This window comes from Trifolium pratense, linkage group LG3, assembly GCF_020283565.1.
Source record: "Trifolium pratense cultivar HEN17-A07 linkage group LG3, ARS_RC_1.1, whole genome shotgun sequence".
Lineage (NCBI taxonomy): Eukaryota > Viridiplantae > Streptophyta > Magnoliopsida > Fabales > Fabaceae > Trifolium > Trifolium pratense.
This window is the reverse complement of record NC_060061.1, coordinates 25,009,332-25,028,801: the sequence shown is the minus strand read 5'-3', so window position 1 is coordinate 25,028,801 and position 19,470 is coordinate 25,009,332. Positions and strand designations below refer to the sequence as shown.

At 30.1% G+C, this 19,470-nt stretch overlaps 1 protein-coding gene and 1 pseudogene across 1 annotated transcript; both read left to right on the top strand.

Moving 5' to 3' along the window:
• Positions 1-60: 60 nt before the first annotated feature.
• LOC123914839 lies at positions 61-5,292 on the top strand (annotated as a pseudogene).
• Positions 5,293-14,889: 9,597 nt separating this feature from the next.
• LOC123913706 (lysine histidine transporter-like 8) lies at positions 14,890-18,102 on the top strand. The gene is made up of 5 exons (XM_045964527.1): positions 14,890-15,391; positions 16,316-16,449; positions 16,575-17,023; positions 17,218-17,349; positions 17,500-18,102. The coding sequence occupies exons 1-5, from the start codon at positions 15,069-15,071 to the stop codon at positions 17,983-17,985; spliced, it is 1,524 nt and encodes a 507-aa protein (XP_045820483.1). The 5' UTR covers positions 14,890-15,068; the 3' UTR covers positions 17,986-18,102.
• Positions 18,103-19,470: the final 1,368 nt, after the last annotated feature.

Here is a 19,470-nt window from a genome sequence, read left to right as displayed (position 1 = left end):
TGGGGATTGATTGAGAATGTTATTACTGTGGCAGCTTCAAATCCTACACCAAAATAACTCATGGTAGTTGGTGATAGCAGAATGAAGGATCTCAAGGTGAGTTTGTGGATGAGTTATTTGCAAGAACTCTTTCTATTACAAACAATATACAACTCAAGGGAAAAGATTGACTAAGAATAAGATTGTTGAGAAAATCTTGAGATCTATGACTTCAAGATTGTTTTCTCCATCGAAGGGTCAAATGATATAACCATTCTACTTGTTCTGGATCGGCTAAAGCTCAACATACTAGAAGACTCATCAAAATGGGATAAGGATAAACATGTGGCAAAACGACCACGACAAACATACGAACGAGCACAGACTAAAGGTGAAGAGCCTAAACCGTCCTCAAGTGCTCTTACAAAGGACAATACAGGTGTACCTAAACCCAACTTACTTACGCGCCAAACATGATTCAAAAGATTATGCAGGAAAATACAATCTTCCAGATGCCTCTGGTGTACATTACGTTCGCTCCCTAGATGGCGATCCCCGTGGGTGTTCGCTCCCAAGATGACGATCGTTGGGGGCGGAAAAAAAATCACAAATTAAGAATTTTGTTTTATTAAATGATTAGACAAAAAAATTAAATCATTTTGAATATTACATCCAGCATTTTCATTTCCAATTAAATAAACTAAACAATCTCAATCTCTTCTTTGTCCCATCCTCTTGAGCTGACACCTTCGGCGAATTCGCACCTAAGCCGGAAACAAAGATATAAATATCGGCCTATTTGTCTTTCAATCTTTACCACCATTCACTTCACCTCCACAGGAGAGTCTCATTTGTGTCCGCTACAGTCTCAATTGCGTAGCTCAAATATAAAGTTTGGTAGTACCCGTTTCGATTACTCATAACATTTTCAAAAAAAATAAATTACAATAACCAGCCTCAACCACCGGACCCATTCGAAAACTTTGGTAGTACCGGTTTCGGTTACTCATATCACTCCTAAACAAATTACATAAAAATTTAATAAAAACGAAAAAAGATGAACGTGCAGTATTGAAAAGTTGACAGATGAAAAAACCTCAAAAATATAAACAACGTAGGACCAATTTCGAATACTCATAACATTCCTAATTAATTTGGACACAAAAAATCCAATGTCTATTACTAGAGCTGTCAAAATGGGCTAGCCCGAATGGGCCGGCCCGCCAAGCCCGATTTTTTCCCGGGCTCGGGCTTTGAAAATCCTAGCCCGAATTATTTTCCGGGCTTTTTAGCCCGGCCCGACAAAGCCCGATTACAATATGGGCTAGCCCGAATGGGCCGCGGGCGGCCCGCAAGCCCGAAAAAATTAAAATTAAAAAAAATAAAATATAAATATAATAAATGTGAATTATCCCAAAAAAAAAGAGCCTTTTACAGTGCCACGTGGCATATATTGATTGGGCCACGTGGCACTCCGTTAACTTTTAACATTTTTGTAACTGTCAACTAACAGTAAGGACTAATACCAAAACTCAATGTAATTGCAAGGACCTAAACCCAACAAAAAAAAGTGCAGGGACCAATACCAAAATTTGGTGTAATTGCAGGGACTAATGACATATTTAAGCCTATAAATTATAAAACACCGTCCCCTACTTAAGTAGCAGATGAGTAAAAATTGGGCACCCAAAAAACTCGTAGGTAGCAAATGAGTAAAAATAGGACGCGCGAGAAACTCGTACGTAGTGGATGAATAAAAATAGGGCGCGCGAGAAACTCGAACGTAACGGATGAGTAAAAATAGGGCGTGCGAGAAAGTCGTAGGTAGCGGATGAGTAAAAATATGACGCACGAGAAAATCGTAAGTAGCGGATGCTTAAAAATAGGGCGCGAGAAACTCGTAGGTAGTGGATGAGTAAAAATAGGGCGCGCGAGAATCTCGTACGTAGTGGATGAATAAAAATAGGGCGCGCGAGAAACTCGTACATAGCGGATGAGTAAAAATAGGGCGTGCGAGAAACTCGTAGGTAGCGGATGTGTAAAAATATGACGCGCGAAAAACTCGTAGGTAGTGAATGAGTAAAAGTAGGGCGCGCGAGAAACTCGTAGATAGGGGATGAGTAAAAATACGGCGCGCGAGAATTATTATATATATATATATATATATATATATATATATATATATATATATATATATATAGCGGATGAGTAAAAAATAGGACGCGCGAGAATTATTAATGGTATTTACTTGGTTGAGTTTGAGCACTAGAAGTAAAAAAAATAAATAAATAAAAAAAACCGGCCCGGCCCGAAAGCCCGACTACCCGTACCGGGCCGGGCTCGGGCACTAATTTTGATAGCCCATTTTTCATCCGGGCTTTTTAACCCGGCCCGACGAAGCCCGAAGCCCGACCGGGCCGGCCCGAAATTGTCCGGGCCGCCCGTTTTGACAGCTCTATCTATTACCATAACATTCCCAACTATGGTCACAAAACAACACTAGTAGGAGTGTTATGGGTAATCGACATCGGACTATCCGACCGTTTACACATGAAACTAAAATAACAAAAAAAACTATAAAATAAAAAATTTAACGGAATGAGAATGACGGAAGGAGAAGAGATTTTTGCTGTAAATTTTTTTCACACAAATGCATCCCTTTTATAGAAACTTTTTGATGCATTCTAATTGGTTGATGCACTATTCACAACTCCCTCTCGACCAATCAGAATTAATAAGCTGACAATCAGTTGTTTGGGGCTATGTATTTAGAGGATTGTTATCTAAACACAAAAATTGAGGACACATAATTGACACATTTTTTTACCACTCATATGCACAGAAATCGATGCATGCAGATAATATTAAAAAAACAAAAAGTATATATTTATTGTATTTTTGTTTGAAAATTATGTTAGAATAACATTTTTCATGTTTTTACTACCGACACGTTCACTGCGTGGGACGCGAACCATACATTCCCATACCGTTCACAACGCTGCAAGCAAACAACCATGTTTTAGTTTTGTATTTTATCACATTTGCTTTCTAAGTAGCGAGAGGGTAAATTGGGAATACCTGCGCTCATGTATGTGCCGGGGGTGCTGCATTTCCATTTCCATTTCCAAACAAACAGAACAAAACTTTTGCGAATTGAACTGCGAGTGAGTGAGGGTTTATCGAAAGTGCAGAGAAGGGAAGCAGATTAGGAAGAAGAGTCGTCAACTTGGCAAACCTACCAATCAAACTTCTCATGCCAACAACCTTCACAAACATTCAAGAAATTGATCTCAAAACCATTCCTTCAGCCACCAAGATCGAGATCAAACGCATTCTCGAATCTCTCTACGGATTCCAAGTCGAAAAGGTTCGTACATTGAACATGGACGGAAAGAAGAAGAAACGCGGTGGAATTTTAATCGCTAAACCTGATTACAAGAAAGCTTATGTAACCCTAAAAAATCCTCTTTCAATTGACCCCAATCTTTACCCGATTCGAGTTTATTGAAGAGGATAAGAAGAATTTGAATAAACAAGCTATGGCTAGTCTTGTTGAGGAAGCTCCCAATAAAAGTCATTGGCTTGATGAGAAAAAGGAACGGTTTATTTAAGCCCCAAAATTATTATAATAGGGGACGGTTTGAACCGGGATCGTGGTGGACGGATTCGAACCGGTCTGGTGATGGTTCTGGTGCCAAGTTTCCTTGGACCAACCAACATGAGGTCTGGAAGGAGTAGTGATTGTTAACTTGTTTGTTTTGTTTTGTTTGGACCAATATGGGTTTAAGGGTTTTGGTGGTTCAGTTCAAAAATGTTTTCAGATTACTTTGACTTGTCTTTGATCTTCTGTTTCATTCTCTATAGTTGCAGCATAAAATGCATGTTTGCTGCCTATGGGGATTTCTTGAGTAATACTATTTACACTGTAATGCATAACTGTTAATATAATATGACTTTGTAAATAGCACATTTCTAATAAATCTATTTTTCTGGGAAGGAGTACTTTTTTGTGAGTTTTCCTTTAATATTTTATGACTAGAACTTAGCACTTAGGAGTCTTTATGAGTTCTTTTCATCATTTTAGTCTGACAGTACACGAGCAATTTTCTTTGGTATATAATTTGCTCCACTACATGACTTGGCTACTATTTAGGCTATTACATGACATTATTAGTTTGTGATTTTGGCCTTCAGTTCTATCTGTATCATGGAGTAGCTGTGAAGGTATTGGATACAAGAACAGATGGTGAAAAATCATGGAGCTTTAGAAGGGAATGTCAAATTCTTAAAAAGATAAGGCATATAAATTTAATAAGGATCATCACAATTTGCAATAAACCAGAATTTAAGGCTCTTGTTCGTCCACTAATGTCAAATGGTAGTCTTGAAAAGCACTTATATGATCCAAACCATGAGTTAAGCCAGAGACTGGATGTGATTCAATTAGTGAGGATTTGCAGTGATGTAGTTGAGGGAATGTGTTATCTGCACCATTAATCTCCTGTGAAAGTAAAGTAGTGCATTGTGATCTTAAGCCAAGTAACATACTACTTGATGATGACTTTACAGCTTTGGTTACTGATTTTGGAATTTCAAGGCTTGCAAAAAGTGATGACAATACTTCCACATGTAATAATTCAACATCTTTCAGTTCAACACATGGCTTGTTATTTGGCTCAGTTGGTTATATAGCTCCAGGTATGAACTTTCAACATTTTTCTATGACATGTTCATGACTATTTTTTGTTAATAATTAATGAGTAAGATCATGTTTGGATTGATTTATTTCAGCTTATTGTGAGACTATTTGAAAGAGCTAATGAAAACAACTTTTGACATGTCTATAGGCTGTTTTGAGCTTAATTTCATAAACTCTTCATGATAGCTTAAGAAAACAACTTATAGGAAAGCAATTGGACTTTATTTTAACTTTTGTTATAGAAATAGCTCATAAGCACATATATGATGAGCATTATAGTATAAGCACTTAATTAAGGTTTATATTCAAACAGGATCTATACTTTACAGTTTTAAGAAACTGAGTATGACTTTTTTGTGTCTGTTTCAAGATTGCTATTTATCAAATAGTTTTGTGCTATAGAACTCATTGCGCTAGGGATACTGTGTACAAAACAGAACCCTTACACAAGACCAACCATGCTAGATGTAGCACAAGAGATGGGGAGGTTGAAGGATTATCTCGCTAATTCTTTTCGAAGAGAAGAGAATTTGATTGAAAAATAAAAAAAGAAAAGAAAAAAAGTTAGCAAGTAGCCAAGTATTAATGTGAAGCTTGTACATGTGATAACTATTTATTTATAGTGTGGTTTAATTTGGTTCTAATTAACCACTTGATGCCATAACTTATTTGGTTCTAATTTTGTGTGGTTTAATTTGGATTGGTTTTTGGATATCCAAATTATAAATGGTAATTTTTTTGTGGGTTAAATAAATTTTTGGTCCCTATAAATATCTCGATTTTTTTGTCTATGTAAAAAACTTCAGCAAGTTTTAGTCCATCAAATATTTCTTTTCACAACTTTTGGTCCCTACTTCACATTTTTTTTATTGGTTTTTTGTATTCATGTTTATATGTTATTATAAGAATCTCTCGTACAAAAATTTAGAATTTTTTAATGTTAGATGAATTATTTATGAATTTATATAAACAAAAAACAAATCATATTTAATTCATCCCTTGTTTAAAAAATTTAAACTTTTGCAAGAGAGATTATTATAATGTAATAAACATGATCGCAAGAAAAAAAAATTAAATTTCAAATGATATACATGAGTTGACCGAAAAGCAGGACCAAAAAGTGGCACTTAAAATATTTGAGGACTAAAACTTGGTGAAATTTTTTATAGGGACTAAAAAAAATTAAGATATTTATACGGACTAAAAATATATTTAACCCTTTTCTTTTATGTATAAGGCACGTCTTTTTTTTAGCAGCAAAAATTTTTTATTAACAAACTCACCATAACATAAAGCATTTTTATTTTTAATTATTATAGAAGCCAAAAAAACATTTACAAAAAAAAAGGGCAAAATACTCTAATTAAATTATATGTAATAAAAATACTGGCAAAAAAAATAGACAAGATCTAAATAAAATATTTTATTTATTTATTCTTTTGGATGAAATCTTTTTTTTTTAGATGAAATCTTTTAAATTTTTAGAGGATGCTGCAATATTGGCTGGCACTGGATATTCTAACAAATTTACTCTAATATTGACGGAAGATGATTCTGCCAAAGCACTTGTCGTAAGTTGTCTATCAATTTCGCAACTAGTTTAACTAGTATCCGGACCCGTGCCAAGCACGGGTAAAAAATATATTTATAAAAGAGTTAAAAGAAATTTTTCATCTCTATAAATATTTTAAATTTTATTTTTAGTCCCTGTATTCTTTTTAACATATTTTAGTCCTTTAAATATTTTTTGTCACAATATTTGATTCTTGTTTTTAAGTCAACTCATATGCACTCTTTATATTTCTAAAAGAGTTTTTTTATTCATATTTATGTTTATTTTGTTATAAGAATCTCAAAATTATGAAATTTTGAATTTTTTTCACAGTCATATTTATTAAATATATAGAAATCTATCTTGCAAAATTTTAATTGTTTTTAGCATGGGATGAGTTAAATATCAATTTTTAAGTTTGTGACGCTTAATTCGTCAAAAAAAAAATTGGCATTTAAAAATTCATCTTTTGTTAAAAAATTTATCGAAATTCTCCTATTGAAGTTTAGAATTTTTAACAAAAGATGAGTTAACTTAAAAGCAGAGACTAAAAGTCGTTACGAAAAATAAGACACATGAATTGACTTAAAAGCAGAGACTAAAAGTTATTACGAAAAATATTTGAGGACCAAAATTTGTTAAAAAAAAATTATAAAGAGTAAAAACGAAATTTGAGATATTTATAAAAATAAAAAATTTAGGTTTTAATGCAGTTTTGATCCCCCTATTTTAAAAAATCTTAATTTTTGATCCCCTATTTTAAAACTCAGCACTTTTGATCCCCCTATTTTAGTTTTTTGTTAGTTTTAGTCTCCTACCTCAATTTGGTCAAACTTTTGCTTATGTGTCATGCTCACTGATGACGTGGCATTGTACATGTGGACAAACAATTTCCTTAGATAGTGTCCTGAGCCCCAATCTTTTGCTTCTTTGATTGCAGTGATGTAAACACGATCATCTTTAAGGAATCTCATTGCAAAACATGCATCTCTATAGGTCAAATATTGTGTGTCACCAATTTTTCTGACATCATCATAGCAAGTTGTCCACATGTACAATGCCACATCATCAGTGAGCATGACACATTAGCAAAAGTTTGACCAAATTGAGGTGGGGGACTAAAACTAACAAAAAACTAAAATAGGGGGATCAAAAGTGTTGAGTTTTAAAATAGGGGATCAAAAGTTAAGGTTTTTCAAAATAGGGGGATCAAAACTGCATTAAAGCCAAAAATTTATTTAACTCTTTATAAAATTTGCAATTTTTTAATATAAATTATAAAAGATGTCTTTATAGTCGTAAAAAGTCAATAATGAAAAATTTTAGATAAATAGTGGAATTATCATGAACCTTTAAAGTCAAATTTTCATGTTTTTATTTATGACCACTAAGTAAATTTTCATAAACGATCATTTTAACGTTCGTCAAGTGGAATCATTTTGTCCACATAAGGTGGAGGATATGAGAATTTCAAGTATAACACATGCTAGAGTTATTCGCATCATGTGGCAAAGAAGCGAGAACTTAAAAACTTAATTAGTTGAGTCTAAAATTAATCCCTTACCTTTTGTCAAAAAAAATATAATCAATTTTTGGCTATATTGCACTTTTGGCCCAAGTTTTGCAAAGTTGCAATTTTGGCCCTCTATGTTTCAAAATAGCATTTTTGGTCCCCTATGTTTACCTCATTTTGCAAAAGGTCAATTTTGACCAAGTCAATGCTGATGTGGTAAGTCACTTAAGTGACTCAGCTGTCACATCATCTTTTTTTGTCACTTATAATTTTTTTTTTTTAAAAAAGAAAGTAAAGGAACTATAGTATAGTAGAACGACTGTAAAATCTATGCACATAAAAATGGTCCTTCGCTAAAAAATGGTCCTTCGCTTTTAAAAAAAAGTAGTCTCCCTATTAATATATAACTAAAAATATAGATTCCGTAAAAATTATAAAATAAATAGGTCTTTATATTAATATATGCAGAAGTATAAATATATGTTATCATATAAATTACAATAAAAAAATAGGCCCCTATTGATGTATGTTGTAATTTTTTTATGCTTGTCCAACTCAAATTAGGGTTATATTTCACTTTGATTTCTTGGAAAACACTACCCCTCGAGTGATTTCTATGTAATTGTTTTTCTTTTGGGATTTTAGGCCTCCTTAATATATATAAAAAAATTGTCATCGTATTAATATGAATAAAAATATAGATTTCATAAAAATTACAAAAAAAAAATATGGGTCTTCATATTAATATATATTAATAGATATATAAGTTTTCGTAGAAATTACAAAAGAATAGTCCTTCATATTAACATGAGTAGAAATACAAACTATAATATATATTACAAAAATAGAATAGATCCGGTAATAATGTATGAATCTATAGATTTCTTTATTGTCATAATTAATGCATATTAATTTATTTTGTTGGGTGAGAATGCATATTTTTGTAGACTTGTTATTTTCTTTTGTTAAAAAACTATACTATGTGTTTTTCTTTGTGTGCCCAATTTTGTGTTAGTGTAATATTAATACGCTAGCTATATATTATTTCTATATTTGACTTGAGCAATTGAGTGACAATGAAACTTTTTTTTTTTATCGAAATTGGCAGTGAAACTTCTAAATAATATTCCACGTACAAAACAAAAATTTACACACATAAACTTTAATTTTCTCTGTTTAATTACCTTTTTCCGTTTTTTTCTTCATGTTTTCCTTATATAAACTTTTTTTATTTTTTTTGGACACATAAACACTTTTTTCTTCATGTTTCCCTTATATAAACTTTTTGGACAAAATATCCAAATTTCCATGTTACAATTATAAGATCAACCAAAAGTGACAAACACACAAAACTAATTAAATGATAAATCAAATTTCAATCGACTCTATAACATATTCATATGAACAATAAAAATTGTATTTCAGGTAAACATTTCAAAACTCTAATTAATTCAAATTTAATTACAATAAAATCAATAGTTTATGAATCTTGAAACTGCCAATAAAAAAAATATTGAAAGTACCAAAAATAAACCTTGAATCATCTGCAAAAAAGAAAAAAGTTGGATCAAATAAATCACATTCAAGTTTTGAAAGAAATTAACAATAAAGATTAACTAACCAAATATAAAAGAATAAAGGAGTATGAGAAATTATATCGCCTTTTCTCCTCTTTGGTGGTCTACTCTAAATAAATAAAAAATAATACGGAAAATAATTCTAACCTAATAAAAAATAAATCAATTTTCTCCTCAATTGCAATTATCTTGATCTTAATTGAGTCATTTCACATTCTTTCTACATATCTGCAAATGAAATATAACAGATGATTAAATCCAATATAAAACATGATATTGACAAAATCATAATAAAAATAAAAAATCGGGAGTAAATACTGATAAAAAAAAATACATCATATATTTGCAAGAAAAATAAGATATGAGAATAAAAAAAAAAGAACATAAAGACATCAAATAATCACATTAATTATTTTCCCTGATTTATGGATGAAATATCTTAAAATTAAAAGTGTAAATAAATACTAACAAATAAATCTGTACAATATTAGTCATTTTCTAAATTTGTAATTTTGAATTATAAACACAATCGTATAAAGCTTCTCAATTTTTAAAAATAAATTAAAAGAGGATATCACACTTTTTTTTTAATAAACATGTTTACAATCATTTTTTTTATCCTATTACAATTGCAATGACTAATAATAATTCTTATTTTAAATTGTTTTAATAGTAAGAATAATTCTTATTTTATCGGTTATGTATATTCATCATTCATTAATTTCTTAGTCTTTAATGGCATATATTTCTCATATGTACAGCTTTTTTTTATGTCATTCTTTAATTACATAATTATATTGATTACCATTTATACGATTTTGGCCAAAAATAAAAGTATAAATTGAACAATTTATGTGAAATTTTTTTTTTCGCATAAAATTGTGGAATTTATTATTGCTATTGCTATATTTAGACAACTTTTTTCTTGTCATAAAAAGATTCAAATAAATTTTTAAGTCATTTTATTATTTGTATATTTATATCAGTTTAATGTTATAGAAAAACTTTTCCTTATTAAAAACACATTATTGGTCTAACAAATGGAATGACTTTTATTTCATTAAATAAATAAATCAATGATGCGTTTAAAAAAAAATGCAAGAATCATGAATGTAATTAATGTGATAATTGGGATTATCATATTTACATATGGTGTGTGGTCAACAATTTTATTAATTTGGTTTAATGAAATAAAATACGCAAATGGACTGGACCGGATAATTGGTTGTTCAAAAAAATATACAAATGGACTGCATTGGACAACTTTTTCTACATGTACCATTTTCGTTTTTTATCATCACTTTGGACAGATTGTTTTTTTGTCATTAATTTTAATAATCACATTAAATTTCAAATGCATGAGGAATGAGAATAAATGAGAAGATGAAAGAGAGACAAATAAATCTGGTTTTATCATATGTATAGATTTATAGATTATAAATATAGATAGATTTCATTGAATGCAAAATCAAAGGAGATGTGTTGGTTGTTTTAATCAGGCCATATGATATAGGAGAGAAAAAATGAAATCGGTTTATATATGATTGCTTACAGAGAATTATATAAATTAGAAATTACATTTTTTTACTTAAGCTTTAATAATAAAAGAATAATAATTTATATATATATATATATATATATATATATATATATATATATATATATATATATATGTAGAATGAGCCAAAAGAATAAAGAATGAGAGATGAAAAAATACGTATAAAAAGAATTAAAAAAATAGAGAGTTCCAAATTTTTATTTTATAACAATAGAGAAGTTCAATAAACATGTAAGATAAATATAATATTTCATCTTCTCAATAACAGAGAGGTCCATTAATATAGATGTCTACTACATGTAATTATTTCATCTTCTTAACATGTAAGATATGAATGTCGATTGTCAAAAAAAAAAAAGATATAGATGTCTAGAAATACCAATATAAAATAAAAACAACATATCTTGACCAAATAAATAAATAAAAACCACATATCAATCACATATATAGATGGTATAACATTCTTATCTTTTTACTGGATCATGAATCTGCAATAAACAATGAAAACAATTATAATCAAAATTAGAAACCATGTATTAAGGTTATACACGTTGCAAACACTCGAATCAGGGTATTCAATTATGATAGAAATGTATAAAAAATTAGACCAAAAAAAATGTCATACAAATAAGTCACACAAAAGAGGTGAAGAGAAAAAGAGAATACCTATGATTGTTGTTGCTGGAAAAAAAAATAGATTAAACAAAAGTATAAGAAGATTAAAATTAATGTGAGGAAAATTTGATGAGAAAGTGAATAAAAAAAATAAAGACAAAAAAAGAGTGATATTACTATACCTGAAATACCTATCACATAAATAAAATGGTGATATCTACATATTGCTGGTAAATATAAATCAATATCAAAATAATAGCATGATTAATTATAATTGTAGGAAAAATAATACCTATCACATAAATAAAATGGTGATATTTATATATATATATATGAATCGAGTATATGTTTAGTCCTTCATAACATGATTAATTATAATTGTAGGAAAAATAGAAGAATAAACAATTGCACAAAATAATAGTACCTCAATAATATGAATGTTGCATATATTTTGTTACATGAATCTCAACTTTATCTCCACAAATCAATCTCCATGGGAATCCCTGGAAATCAAAACATGTATATTTACATCAAATTAACAATAAGAACCATAACACAAAATTCTACCAATGCAAAACCACATAAAAAAGTATATTGTATAAATTAAAAGTAAAAATATTAAAAAACATATACATAAAAATCAACAAAAATACAACGTATGATAATAAATTAGTTCAAACATCTCATCCATCATTATGTATGATTTTCATTCACAAATAATATAAGAATTTTTCTTATATTGCCAAGAAAAACGTATTTTTACCATAATTAGAAATAAATGTATTACTGAAATTATATCACATTTATTGCTCCGTGAAAATTAAGGAAATAATTTTTAAATTCAAAATGTGAGAAAATGGACATTAAAACTCATAATTGTATTTCTTCTCTTAATTAATATGTATATCAACATTAAATGTGAGGAATGAGGTTGAATGAGGAGAGGAGAGAGAAAGGTAAATATGTCTGGCTTATTACATATTATAGATTTTAGCTTAAGGAGAATGTTAACATGTGCATATATGGCACATGATAAGGTAGTAAAAATAGAAATTATGTCTTAGAATTTGTGCATTTTAACTTTTCAAGCATTAAATGTCTTGTATCATTAAATGTTAAATTTCTATATTGAGATATCTTATCATGTGCCCTATATGCACATGTTAACAAGACCCTTAGCTTAAATGCAATTTCAACTTTTACACTTAAAATAATCCCTATAATTTATGCCACAACCAATGGAAAATTGGTTGAGGATTAAAAGACTGTAGTCAACAAATCAATATGGAAAGTGGAAACTTGTCTATCTTTTAGGATTAAAAAGACTGAATTTTAACCGTTGCCGCTGTGCACAACATCACCGCCACCTCACTGTACTTAAACTATGCTCAGTTCCATCTTGTCGATCTTCATCCTTTTTCTATCTTTGAAACGGTTTGTGTTTTTCATTCAATTGCATTGATCACACAGAGAGAGAGGATAAAAGGTGGGGGCAGAGCCGCAGAGCATAAGAAATTGACTTTTTTCTCTGCTTCTATTTTTATTGTTATTTTCTTTTGTTTTTATTTTCTTTTTGTAGTTTGAATGAGCCATACCAACACTTTCTGCCAAATATGAGTCAAATAGAAATTAAAACTTATCTAAGTCTTTAATTTTTTTGATGATGGTGTTTTTTTTGTTCTTTGTTTGGCCAAAACTAGTGCTAAGTACTCCAATTGGCCACTCAGGTTACGTTTTCATACGATTTTATACCGTTCAAGCTCCTAAGAAATAGGAAGGAGAACAAAACAATGATTTGTCACTTTGGACAATTAAATACTACAAGGGATCATGGAGTTGCAATGATGATGAAACGATAGACTACTTTAAAAATATGGATTGGAATCAAAAGATTTTCACTTGGAAAGATTATTCGGATCCCAACGCCGCGATAGATGTTGCCTTTGACAAACTGAATGTCGAAGGCAATGAATTAATAGCTTGATGGTATGACCATCACCCCAAAAATAATTTTAAGTGTGAAATTTGACTTCTTTTTTTTTTTTTTCATTTTTTTCCTTTTACTTTTGTTCGGTCCGACAATTATTTGGAGATTCAAGATAAATCTTTACGATTCAAAGAATTCATCAATAAAGAGTACATTTTATATGTTATTGCTAAGTTGACATTCCATCTATGATGAATGGGTTTGTTCCTACCCAATGAAAAATTATTTACGACTATTAAGAATTTAGTCAAAGAAATTAAAGTAAACCAATTTATTGGCTATGTTTCATCAGAAACATAGCCAATAAATTGGTTTACTTTAATTTCTTTGACTAAATTCTTCTTAAAAAGCCGTAAAGAATCTTTTTTGGGCAGTAAAAAGGTCATCCATCATAGATGGAATGCTCCTTTTCAACTTAGCAATAGCATATAAAATGTACTCTTTATCGATGAATTCTTTGAATAGTAAGAATTTTTCATCTTGAATCTCCAAATAATTATCGGACAGAAAAAAGGAAAGAAAAAAAATGAATGAAAAAAAAGTCAAATTTCAAACTTAAAATTATTATCTGGGGTGAAGGTCATACCAACCATTAATCCATTGCTTTCGAGCTTTGACATTCGGTTTGTCAAAGGCAACATCTATCGTGTTGGTATCCGAATCATCTTCCCAAGTGAAAATCTTTTGATTCCGATCCATATTTTTAAAGTAGTCTATCGCTTCATCATCACTGCAACTCAGTAATCCCTTGTAGTATTTAATTGTCCAACGTGACAAATCATTATTTTGTTCTCCTTCCCATTTTTTGAAAGCTTGAACGGTGTAAAATGATATAAAAACGTAATCTGACTGGCCTTCACAGTTGGAGTAGTTAGCACTAGTTTTGGCTACATGTTGGTGAAACAAAAATATCACCATAAAAAAATTAAAAACTTAGATCAAGTTTTAATTTCTATTTGACTCATATTTGGCGGACAGTGTTGATGTGGCTCATTCAAACTACAAAAAGAAAACATTGTATTTTAATTGAAGTTGCATTGTCTTATTTATCCTATGAACTATTATTATTATTTTTTTGAACGTGCCTCTATTTTAATTGGGACACCCTGACCCTTGAAGAACTCAAAAAGAAGGGAGAAGAGTACATAGTTATGGAGGAGATAGCCGCAAAAAAAAAAGAGGATATTACCCACATGTGGGTACGTATTCCATGAGATCAGGAAATATAGGGGTGGCTGCATATAGATTATTAAATATTTTCACTTAATTAATCATATTTGTCAAATATAACATTAGTAATTAATTTAGATTGGTTAGTGTTAGTTAACACAGTATGCAGTGAGATCAGCAACACATGACGTAATTCCTTGAGTGGAATTCACCACGCTTTTGGACTTGAATAGTTTGACTCCAATGTTTTTCATCATCACTATATAAGCTGCAAAACTCTGCAATTCAATTTCATCATTCACAACAACTCCATAATAGCTTCAATTTCTTCTAATTCAGTTTTTTCGCATCTGTCATTAATTAATCAGTATTAATATTACTATATAGTTGTATTATTGTATACAATTACGACGTAGACATGGGAGAAGTACATCATCATGATGATGAAGATGAATATTTGAGATCAGAATTAGCTCTGTTACAATTCTCTGATGCTAATTTCAAATCTCCATTATCTCCAACTTTGTTCATACATATTCATGATGAACCAACCACTAATTCTGGCTCTGAATCCGACTCATTGTCATCAGAAAGTGAGCAAGTTCAGCATCCAAAAGATGAGTGGCTTCCAATTACAGAATCAAGAAATGGAAATGCATATTATGCAGTCTTCCATATTCTTAATTCAAACATTGGATTTCAAGCTCTTATGCTTCCTGTTGCCTTTGCCACTCTTGGTTGGTACGTATCTTATTCTTAGCTAACATTATTATATGTCATACTATATGCATAGGAATATTCTGAATATATACTTGTCAAAATATTGTATAATATGAATAATGCAATATACTGTATAATAGTACCTCTGGTTATTTATTCAAAAGACAATTCACTTTTTAGATTCATTGAATAATTGTTGTACCTGATCAAATATATCAATTGTATAGACTAAATACATCAATTATTCAATAAATTTAAAAAATAAACCGTCTCTTGTAATATTATAATATATATGGAACAAAGATAGTATGATTTAAAATATAGTTAGATTCGGAACTTTTTAGAATCTCTTTTTGAATATTTAAAAATATATCGTATGTTTTTACTTAAACAAAGATGTTACTCTCTCAATTTTAAAATAAGGAAGGAAAAAAAAAAACTACTTTTTAGATTTGTTAATAAATTTGGTCTATAATATAAATCAGATTTATTGGTTTTTTTTGCTTATATTTAAAATTGAAAAATAGTAAATTACTAATCACGTTTTCGCAACCACCATCAGTCTGTTGATGATTGTAACTTAGCTAGTTTTGTCTTGCATTCAAAGTCAACAATTCAAGACCGACTGAATTTAAAAATATTTTAAAAGCTTCCTTGAAATTTCACTTAACTTTACCATAATTTTTTATTCAACTTTACTTTGTTGAAAATTCAAAGTGATATCGGTCCTGTTACAATTTTTTTTATCGAAAATGTGAGACTCTGGTCTTCAGTATTAGAATTTAAAAATTCCAGACCTTTTTGAAAAGCTTCAACTAATGTTGACTAAACCAAATAAACCACGTAGATATCTTAATCATATTTAGAATATTATAAAAAACATTTGTGGAAAGAAAAATTTATTAATAACTAATGTGGCACTAATGTCTATTTTACTACTTGTAGGGCATGGGGTAGTGTGTGTTTAACAATTGCATTCATTTGGCAACTTTATACAATATTTCTCCTAATTGAGCTTCATGAATCTGCCTCTAGAAAACGTCATAGTAGATACCTCTTCCTTGCTATGTCTGCCTTTGGTAAGAACATTTATCTTATTCTTATTGTCTATTAAATAGAGTCTATCTATCACACTCTTAGCCATCAAATTAATGAATATTGTACTCACATTTAATTCAATTTTACTTGTGCATATTAATTTCAGGGGAAAGGTTAGGAAAATTAGCAGCACTATTTCCAGTAATGTACCTATCAGGAGGTACTTGTGTTACGCTTATAATCACTGGTGGTGGGACAATGAAACAATTATTCAAGATTCTTTGTGAAAATGATAACGGAGTTCAGACATGTAGCGCTCACTCGCTAAGCGGTGTGGAGTGGTTCTTGGTGTTTACTTGTGCAGCCATACTCATTGCTCAGTTGCCTAATCTCAATTCAATAGCTACTGTCTCTTTGGTGGGCGCTGTTATTGCAATCAGTTACTGCACACTCTTTTGGTCCCTTTCTGTTAAGAAGGGTAGGCCAATGGGTGTGTCCTATAGTACTACATTGATGTCACAAGAATCCTCTGTAGTGAAGATTAGTGACATTATGAATGCTATTGGAATTATTGTGCTAGCTTTTAGAGGGCACAATGTTGTGCTAGAAATACAGGTAATATTATTATGACATGATATTTATTATATTGAATTACTAGCCTTCATCATATACATATATTATATGTTTTATAAATAAAATATCTATGAACTATGATGCATCAAACTATCAATGTCTAAATTAATTAGTTGGAATTAGGAAAACATTTACACCTCACAACTTCCCTAAATAACTCTGTCTTTGTTTTATAGGGGACACTTCCTTCAAATTTTAAAGAAACTTCAAAAGAACCAATGCGCAGAGGAGTCACTGTTTCATATATACTCATTGCCACATGTCTATTTCCCCTCGCAATTATCGGATTCTGGGCATATGGAAATCAGGTTAGCACATCAAAAATGTTCATGCTTATGCTTGTGATCTTAAGAGTGGTTATCATAAAAGTAGAGCGTGTAAAAACTTGTTACAATGATATTGTTTTTAAATTAAAATCTTAATTAATATTTAATTTTGTGTATTCATATTCCTTTCAGATACCTGATCGAGGATTATTAACGGCGTTCACACAATTTCACAAACAACAAGTAACAAAATTCTCAATGGGTGCATTATATGTTCTAGTGATATTGCATTGTTTGTGTAGCTTCCAAGTCTACGCCATGCCTGTTTTTGACAACTTGGAACTAAGATACACAATCTTAAAGAATCAGAAATGTCCACGATGGTTGAGAACATGCTTACGCTTAATCTTTGGAGGGATCACATTTTTTATAGCGGTCACATTCCCTTTCTTGCCAAGCCTTGCAGCACTCCTTGGTGGAATTACCCTCGTGCCTGTTACATATGCATACCCTTGTTTCATGTGGCTAGCAATTAAGAAACCACGTGCAAAGGGTGTAGTATGGTGCTTCAACCTCGTACTTGGTTGCTTAGGGATGCTTCTCAGTGTTCTTTTGGTGGCTGCTGCTATAAGGACTTTGGCTGACAAAGGATTACATGCTAATTTTTTCAAACCTTAATAAAGGACAAGGACTTAGCTTACCCATGATAATTTTAATTTTATTTAGCAATAGTTTATTTTTTTTTTATTTTTTTTTGTCATGTAGCTTAGTTGCTAGAAACTCCAGTTCTTATATATATATATATATATATATATATATATATATATATATATATATATATATATATATATATATATATATATGTAATGTCCCTACCAACTGAGTTAAACTTATGAGGATTATTCTTTTACAATCCTAGTCGATTTTTCTAAGCGCGCCAACCACCCCAAGATGTGTCCAGCTTTAGATATATAAGAAAAATTAATTTTGAAAGTGTACATGTATATGACCAGGGTTTGAGTTGTTGTATTATCGCCTGTCAATTTATTCATTCATCTATATATTGCTTGAAGAAAAATGGACACTGGGCCTGTTTGTTATAATTTTTTTTTTAAAATAGATTCTTGTAGTGTTACATAATTTTGTATAAAAAAAAGTTACAAATAAACTTTTTATAAAAGCTTCAAATAAAAATTTGGTTTAAATAGTTATTCTTAAAATGTAATTTTAGGTACTTGATTATTTTATTGAAAAAAAAATATTTGATATCAAAATTTCGAAAAATCACTTAATTTTAAAGCTATATCAAATAGATTTTCATAAAAATCATTTTTGAAATACAACTTTTTGAAAACATTGTGATTTTGACTATATTTTGATCTTCAATAATGTGTGTTTATGTTATATGATGTCAAAATTATTGTTTCGATTTAGAAAAAAGGAATATAAAAAAACTTGTAATATTTTGAAAATCAGTTTTAGCAAATTTATTTTCAAAAATACAAAGAAAAAATCTATTTTTTTAAAGTTGAAACAAATAGACCCATTATCACCCTTCACCAAGGTTTCAACTTGTTTGTTTATCAATATTTGTTCTCCACTCTCACAACACCTTTCTTTTCTTTTTGGCTTATTATTATCTTCAAGATTGCTATCAACGTATCAAAATCATCTGTTTTAAAAATTAAGTAGGTTTAGTTCTTTGTCAATTTCCTTAAATATTTGAGGTTTTGTTATAATTTAGGCCAAATATATCTGGGGTCGTTTACGTTCAATATTTATAACAGATTGATCTATTAAATTTTTTAAATACCAAATTAGTCCTTTTAGTTTAGGCTTAAATGCACTTTTAGTCCCCCAAGTTTTCAAATTGTGCAATTTTATTCCCCCTAGTTTCAATTGTGCAATTTTAGTCCCTCACTTTTACTCTTTTTTGCACTTTGTAGTCCCTCATTCTTATTTTGACCTATTTTGACAAAAAAAAGTTGATGTGGCAGTATTTTTACACATGGATGTTTGTAATTGGCCAAAATAGAAATTCATAAATTGATTTTAAAATAGAAATAAGAAGAGCTCACGTGTGAGTTAGTTTTTAGGAAATAAATAAAACTTTCGGTAACCCAAAATTCATAAATTGATCTGCCTAAACTCTAGAACTCTGAA

Coding starts and splice junctions, on each gene's coding strand:
- LOC123913706 (XM_045964527.1), top strand. CDS start 15,069: ATGGGAGAAGTACATCATCATGATGATGAAGATGAATATTTGAGATCA. Junction 16,450..16,574: donor CCTTGCTATGTCTGCCTTTG/GTAAGAACATTT, acceptor TATTAATTTCAG/GGGAAAGGTTAGGAAAATTA. Junction 17,350..17,499: donor TCTGGGCATATGGAAATCAG/GTTAGCACATCA, acceptor TATTCCTTTCAG/ATACCTGATCGAGGATTATT.